General features: G+C 41.3%; 1 protein-coding gene across 1 annotated transcript; it reads left to right on the top strand.

Moving 5' to 3' along the window:
• Positions 1-255: 255 nt before the first annotated feature.
• On the top strand, positions 256-6222 carry T265_06511 (hypothetical protein; the record flags this gene model as incomplete). Its single annotated transcript, XM_009171785.1, has 3 exons — positions 256-349; positions 1599-1704; positions 5826-6222. The coding sequence occupies 3 exons, from the start codon at positions 256-258 to the stop codon at positions 6220-6222; spliced, it is 597 nt and encodes a 198-aa protein (XP_009170049.1).
• Between the last annotated feature and the right edge of the window lie 2035 nt (positions 6223-8257).

Genomic DNA, 8257 nt, shown 5'->3' with positions numbered 1-8257 from the left:
TTGTCCACGCTCCTTCTAGAACCCAGTTTAAGGCATTATTAGACATTTATTTATGCGAATCCTCGCGCTGGCAAGCATACTGCCCCACTCTCAGAACATAAAGAGCAGTGCTACACCCTTTTCTCACTTGTGCCTTTCAGACGAACGACAGATGCTGACCGACAAGAACAAAACCGACCCGGGGAACTTGAGCAGAAGCCTCGATCCTGTGTATCAATCCGTGAATCCGTGAACTAAGAGTACGTCCTCGGTGGCATGGCAACGAGCAGCGCGTCGGCGGGTACACGATGTGCACTTGGATTCCTACCCTTTTGTAACTGCGACGAATCTCGTACACAACGTTGGAAAAGTATGTGTCTCACAGAATGAACTACACTTAATTAATCCTGAATTTCTGAATGGGTGTCAATATTACATTCTCTTTGAACAATCGAGGATACTAATGCCAGCTCGAAGCCGCAATGGTCATGAAAGTTTTAGAGGACACCACGAGTACTCGGTTGATCTTTATTGGCAGTAAATCTGTGCAAATGTTTTCCTGTCATTGTTCTAGTCACTCCATTGTTCGAGGATCACAAATGGCTGCTTAATGAACACCGTAGTTGCTAACGAGCCAGGCTGGCGCAAGATATTTAGTCCTTCTTTTCTGATACCTAGCATGTGGGGGACTAGCCGTGACGATAAATAATGAAAAACATTAATTCGTATGTATTTTGAACCTACGGTCAAAAAAGGTGGGACTAGTTCTCTGTTAATTTTCCCGCTTGTGGAGTGCTCCCCATGTAGATGTCAGTACCTATTTTAAAAAATTCGCCTTTGTGCACTTGATGGCACTGAATGAAAATTCATTCCAACACTAAGAAGCTTTGAGTAACAGTGTCTCATTTTGGGAGAGGGTCCCGTGGTGGCCCTCGTCATCCATCTATTCATGACTGTGGAATGCCAGACTACGTGGATGTCGAATTTGGAAAGTAATCTTGATTTGCTTGTAAGGTGTTTTTGTTTTTTTGCCAAAAAACGCGAAATGGGGTAAAGCGCTTCTTGTTTTATGGCGGCATTTGCAGAGGATAAGGTGAATAAAGGCCATTTGGGCCGGTGTACCAGCCAGTTCATCGGCATTAAATGACCCATTTCGTCGGCTATGGCATGAAGTGAGGGATGTAGGACGTGAATTCAGCAGCTTTGATGTCTGATTTTCACTGACTGCGTGATGGTCATGTCTGTCAGGGTCACTGATGATTGGCTTGTTCCGTCCTGGGATTGCACATAGGGGAAATGTAGTTCCCACTACCGCTGTTTTGACTGATGATAATTTTCGTGAGCGGTTACTGAGCCATAGGATAACTACCTCTGGCTCAGCAAGGGGTGGAAGTGTAAATATAATATCTGCTGTTAGGGGACAGAATTACAGCTGGTAAAGTACCAGCACCTCTGGCCGTCAGCCTTAAGGCGGGGTCATTTTGCACAACTAATGTATTTAATGTTGTTCACGTTTCTTTCTATTGGAAGGAATATATCAAATGGAAAAGTGTTCGAATACAAGTACGGAACGTCCACTCAGCCATATTATGTGGCTCGCCCATCTTCTATTACTCTAGCCCGGACGAACAAAGGGTCACGACTTCAAGCCTTAATCAAGGCTAATGGATATGCTACCTTAAATCTATTGACTTCCGAGACAAGTGTTGGTGGACCGGAAAGGAAGTGAATCACCTCCAGTTTAGGTGGACTATGCTCAACATTCAAACCTATGTTTGGCTAAATGCAACAGCCAAGAAGGGAGAAGTGCCAACGCCAAAAGCTTAGAATGCACGATACAATAAGCACAACGAGTCAACAACCAGATGAAGCCGGTTGTGTTCTATAAAGTACTCAAGCCCCATTAAATAACAGAAGGTTTGACATTTGGCCAACAAAACGTAGAGATACGGATTAAGAAGTTCAAAGATGTCAGCTCTCACAGTGTTATATTGCAGGTTTTAATCCATCGAAGACTGATGGTGGATGCTATCAATCCTGTTGGTGTTTGAACTTCAAACACTCTGGGATATAAATCTAAACACCGTGCTGTGTCTCGTAGGATGTGCTAGCACCGGCATAGTCATCATGCGCAGACGGTTTGTGTTGTCTTAGAATCCAATACGCAGCAACATTTATAATCACTGTTGGTCGTTTGATCTGCCGCGCATAAAGTAACCTTTATTGGTTAGCTGTCGGTGAAAAGGTAGCAAACAAGCATCCATAAAAAAGTTTTCGTCCAATCTACCAAATTAAAATAATAAAAAAGATTTGACATATATAAATCAACTAAATTAATAGTCCTTTCTGTCCGGGAAGCCAAGCGATTCTTATAAATTTGTTTTTACTTCAAAGGCCAAACTTCAAAAGGGTTTTCCGTGATATTTTCTGAGTAAAAAAATCAAGCTAAATAAGCTAACCAGTATTCACAGACTACATATTAGTTTACTCGTCTGCGACTGCATCCAAACTACTAGGTTTCTACGCTTGTACCTGTAGACCTCTGATAAAGACGGTTGTGCACAGATCTGCCCTGTGTCCTTAAAGCCATACACTTTATAATTCATCCTAGACTAAGTTACTTTTCGTTAGAACAAAAGCGGCCTAATTTTTCGTAACAAAACGGTTACAGTTGTCACACATCAATGGTGTAGATTAGTGAAAACGAAAATTGACGTCTAGGAGTTACTAAACCAGAGCAAATCTACTGTAAGTTATGACTTTTTATAGTGAACTCAGAAAAGTCTCAAATACACCATTAGTTCGTTTATTATTAATCACCTAAACCGCCGCAACTAAGCACGGAAATTTGTGCTAACAGCCAGTAATATGTGTCAAAGTAAGTAAATTTGAGGTGCTCTCTATGTACGTCTCTGGAGCACCTGGTCCTCCAAATATATTAACTCGCAGCTAACGCTTACTATTGAAAAAAACACGCCTTTTGGTTCAAACATAGTCAACAACTTGAGCCTCACATTTTTAAATTGGCATGAGGCTTTTAGTTGAGGATTAATAACAGCTCAGAGTAGGGAGACTTGGTAATAAAAAATGCCTAACTCCATAAGCCGAGAGTAATCGTCGCGGTTCTGTGTGATTTACAAATTAAAGTTAACGTGTTTTACCAGTTTGTACGGCCTTTGTTAGTATCAATATCATTCTAAATGGATATTGATCTGGCGGCTGTTCAGAGGGTACAAATCATCTGAGAGGCTCAACTGAGGCTCTTTCTGGATATCAAAGATTGCCCATAATTGACAATTACCAGTGTTTTTCCACTAGTTCTATTCTTCTCACACTTTTCGCTTAGCGTTATGCAGTTTCCGTAGCACATGTTTCACATCACTGCATACAGTATATTGCTAATAAATGCACACTATGGGCCCATATGTAACCAGTTTTAAGCTGTTATCCAAGAAATTTAATTATATCAGTTCAATAACTGATTTTTTGCGCGCCAAGAGTCTATTAGACACCCGCGAATAAATGGTTTATTATTAGCAAAAATAAAGTCAGTAATTTTTTATAACCGTCGAAAAAATTTAAATTTCAGTGTATTTAAGTAAAACTGCAAAGGACCTTGCTGAGGCGTAAGGCAACCAGCTATGCTCCCACATACAACATGCGACTCTTATTATGCTTACCTTTTGACGTTTCATAATTCATTCTTGTTCGGTTCTCTTTTAGCCAAAAAATACTGTTTTGATAGAAAAGAAGAGGAAACTAGGAGTTCTTACAAGCTACACACTTGCCGACGTTTTACCACTGCAAAAATTAGCGTGGGGCTATTTTTTGACGGAGCACATTTTTCATACGTTTTCTGCATAATGGTTGACTCTTTGGTTATCATGAAAGAGAGGATAACATGGGTCTCCCGTTAACATCCAGCTTAGTTGCATGTGAGTATATCCTTCCATTGCATAGAGCCAGTTTCTTCTTACGTCTTTATATCTGGATCACATAACCAAATTGTCACTACTTGGCAACAGCAAGTACAAAACACTTTGTGTGGACTTCAAACCTAGTCCAATGAAATAAAAGTACACGATGTTGTCCGCTCGACTGCACACGTAAATAAAGGACTGATTCCTATTTGTGCCCTACAGTTAATTAAAAAGCAGTGTTTCGTTTTTACCGGTAGGCTCTTTTTGTGGGGTCTCAAAACAATTGAGGCTTTGTGAGAGCTTACTTCATTAGTTTCATCCAAGAAATTTATTTGTTTCACTAGCCTAATGACCACCGTGCAAAAATCTATTTACACCAAACCTAGTAGTGAGGCTAAAGTTAACCAACAAATGAAGGTAAAAATCCCGGAGTTGATCATACTGCTCTTTGTGTTCTTGTATTTACCCAGCTTGCCTAGAGCGCAATTGAAAAATCATCCAGCATCCTCCAATTTTGCCATTATTTGCTAACTAAAGCGCAATAAAATCGGACAATTATTACGTTTTTGATTATACTAATTCGATTTTTGAGAAATTAAATTTTCTCTAATAAACTAGAGGTTGTGCTGATGAAAGTGATGAGAAGTTTGTGTAAGATTTCAGCTTTTTTGATAGACAGCAAAGCTATATTCAACGGGTGCGAGGCACCATTTGATCAGATATATACATGCGTCTTGGCAGGAGTGCCTTGAAAGACTATGTATTATCGCTGTTTGGAGAGTTAACACATACCAGTTGATTACGAGCTGCCCGTGTACTTCATTCTCTAACGCTTTCGGCCACAGTACATGACAGCAACACTGTTGTACAGCGGTGAGGACAATGAAAAATTGTCATTTGTACAGAATTCTACTAAACCATGTCATTTCGGTCGACCTTATTGTGCAGCAACAGAATGTTTAAGCTACGTAACTCATTGATTATCATTTTGCGATGTCAGAAAGCCTCTTAATATTGGTAATAGAAGGTCGTGGTGATAGCAAATTTAAATGACGTTCGATAAGTGTATGTAGGCAAATTCCGTCAAAATTCAAATTGAAAAGCTAAACGATTAGCTGAAACGTTCTTTATTTCAGGCAAACAACTAACCCTAGAAAACAGAACTAATAGAGATAAAATGAAGGAACGCAAAAAAGCTATAATTCTAACCGATAAAGATAGAATTCTTGTACTCGAAATCCGTTGGCTCAATTCAACAACAACGCGATCTGGTATTTTTGGAAATGTACTTTCAATATAATAGCACGGCTGGTTTTGATTAGATTTCTCCTGTGCCTTCTTAATATCTTTTTGTAACACGAGCTAATGTGTAAATCATGGTTGCATGGCGCAAGGAACATGTGAAATATCGATTAAGTTTCTGTGTAGAATGCGATCCGCTTGCCTTAAAGGTATAAATTTTTAACCACGTGGAAAATACTTGAAACCGATTAGGTAGTCATCGTTTTCGAAAACGTTTGGTGACAATCGGTAGATTTATTGCTGGGCAACGTCTCGCTTTTGACACAAAAGCTTTGTCAGGCCAAGTGACTAGGTTCCGAGGTTGATCGAGATTTAAGGCGGAAGGAGAACCAATCAGCTAAGTCAAGCTAAATCTCTGTTGGGTGTCGGCCGAGGGATTTTAGTGTGTTAGAGTGGTTGAACAAGTTTTGGGTCGGTGGGGAAACCTACATGTGTTTGGGTCCTGCCTAGGGTCTAGTTCTTCTGGTTCGGTTCATTTGATGGTTCCTCTTGAACTTCGTTTGAACATTCTGTTAGTCTGCGTGGGTGAGCTAGTGCTAAGAAAGTTGTGTAGGAGGGATGCTGTGACCTTTGGTCTGTTGGGGTTTTCACCCCTACCCCCCGGTTTTTTCCAATGATCCTAAGTGGATTGACAACCACACCGTCACGTGTCAACTCGGATTATCTAAGAACATTATTGGATGGTATAGGCTTGCCGCCGCATGAACTGGCCAGATTCTTAGCTAGTATACTAAGAACGCTCACGGGGAAATCACACACTTTCATTAGGAATTCGTATGACTTTGCCAACAAGGTCGCACGGCTTAGTTTGGAGATGGACGAAGTCCTCGTGAGTTTTGACGTAATATCAATGTACACAAACATCCCTAGGGCAGATGCTATGGAGGTAACTAAGAGGTTGTTTTTGGCAGACACGACACTCGGGGAACGGACACAGCTCTCGGTGGATGAAATAGTTGAGGGCATAAGAGTGTGTTTGAAGCTTGATAAGTTTGTTTTTGACACAACTGTTTACTCATAAGAACAAGGCCTTGCAATGGGATCTCCAATATCCCCAGTTTTAGCCAATATTTACATGGAGGACTTTGAACAAATAGCTTTGGCCGGATATCATTGTCCACTCAAAGTTTTTTGGCGTTATGTTGACGATACGAGACAACGAGACAAAGTAAACAGCTTCCACGACTATCTCAATAGTTTAAGCCCACACATTAAGGTTAGCATGAAGATAGAGTCCACATCAGGCACATTACCCTTTCTGCACTGTACAACACACAAGGTTGGTGGAAAATTGAAAACGACTGTCTACCAGAAACCAACAGACACGGAAACCGTCTTAAGCTATTCATCAGCACACCCAAAGTCCGTGTACGCCAGCATTGTCTCATCGATGTTTCGTCGAGTTAGAGCGCTGTGCACAGAAGAGATCGACCGGACGGCAGCTCAAATCAAGATTGCCAACAAACTTCAAGAAATAGGATACCCAGTGAGTTTGATTAGGCGACAACTAAGGAAGATATTGGCTCCAGTATCTAGACCCAGTGAGGAATGGATTGGCACAGCAGTCATTCCATATAAAGCAGGGACATCGGAGGTTATTCGAATATTGTTGAACTTAGCCAAAATTAGAGTAGCTTTTCAGAAGGAAAAAACGCTACGCTCAGTTTTGGTCCAATTGAAAGATCCCCTACCGGCTGAAAGGATTAGAGGCTGTGTGTACAAAAGTAACTGCAACGAGTGTGCTAAGGTTTACACAGGACAAACTGCCAGGGAATTGCACACCAGGATTGGTGAGCATAAAAGAAGGATTAACAAACCACCAAGGAATGCAGAAGAATACCAAACGCTGGTCAAAGACTCAGCGATGGCGGCACATGCCTTAGACACGGGACATAGAATAGATCTGGAGAATGTGGAAGTCTTAAGACGAGGACTGCGATTCACACCACAACGGCTGATAGCCGAGGCGGTGGAAATCACTAAGCAACACAGCGTGAATAGAATCGAGGGTGTGGAGCCAGCGAGCGTATGGAAAGCGGTCTTAGATAATCCGAGTTGACACGTGACGGTGTGGTTGTCAATCCACTTAGGATCATTGGAAAAAACCGGGGGGTAGGGGTGGAAAGCCCAATCGACCAAAGGTCACAGCATCCCTCTTATACAACTTTCTTAGCACTAGCTCACCCACACAGACTAACAGAAGGTTCAAACGAAGTTCAAGAGGAACCATCAAATGAACCGAACCAGAAGAACTAGACCCTAGGCAGGACCCAAACACATGTAAGTTTCCCCACCGACCCAACACTTGTTCAACCACTCTAACACACTAAAATCCCTCGGCCGACACCCAACAGAGATTTAGCTTGACTTAGCTGATTGGTTCTCCTTCCGCCTTAAATCTCGATCAACCTCGGAACCTAGTCACTTGGCCTGACAAAGCTTTTGTGTCAAAAGCGAGACGTTGCCCAGCAATAAATCTACCGATTGTCACCAAACGTTTTCGAAAACGAAGTATAAATTTTTCCTATCCTCGTAGACGTGGCCAAGAAAAGCACCCCATCATTTATTGGTTCATTTCTCCGTACAAAGTGCAAACAAATCCAGTTTAAAATCCACTAAGGGGACCCACATCATTCGCTCGGGTAACAAAATGCATTTACTTTGCCTACTTGATCTTGCTTCTTCTGCGTCAAAGCAGAAACCGCATTCTTTTTCAGTTATCCCATGCAGTTGTTATCCGTTTGTCATTCTGATCTGCCTGTTTTAAGGCATATTGCAGTGTTTTTATCGTGTTTTGCAATTATTGCTTTAAAGCTGAAGACAAAAGATTATACAAGTGAGTTTTCTTCTTCAAACGCTGCAGCTAAAGGACTTCTGTTCCAATCACGGCAATTTGGATACACCAAGCTGTTAAATCGTAAAATAATCTGATGACACTACATATGTGTGCGACATTTTGCTCCTCCGTTTTTGCTGTTTTTACATAGATTTTTAGTAGTAGATTACCGCTATTTTCACTTCTGTCAGCAATGCATGGGGCTGAACTTAATGTCGAT

The sequence above is a fragment of the Opisthorchis viverrini genome (assembly GCF_000715545.1).
Source record: "Opisthorchis viverrini unplaced genomic scaffold opera_v5_133, whole genome shotgun sequence".
In the NCBI taxonomy this organism is placed as follows: Eukaryota; Metazoa; Platyhelminthes; class Trematoda; order Opisthorchiida; family Opisthorchiidae; genus Opisthorchis; species Opisthorchis viverrini.
This window is presented reverse-complemented; position numbering and strand designations above follow the sequence as displayed.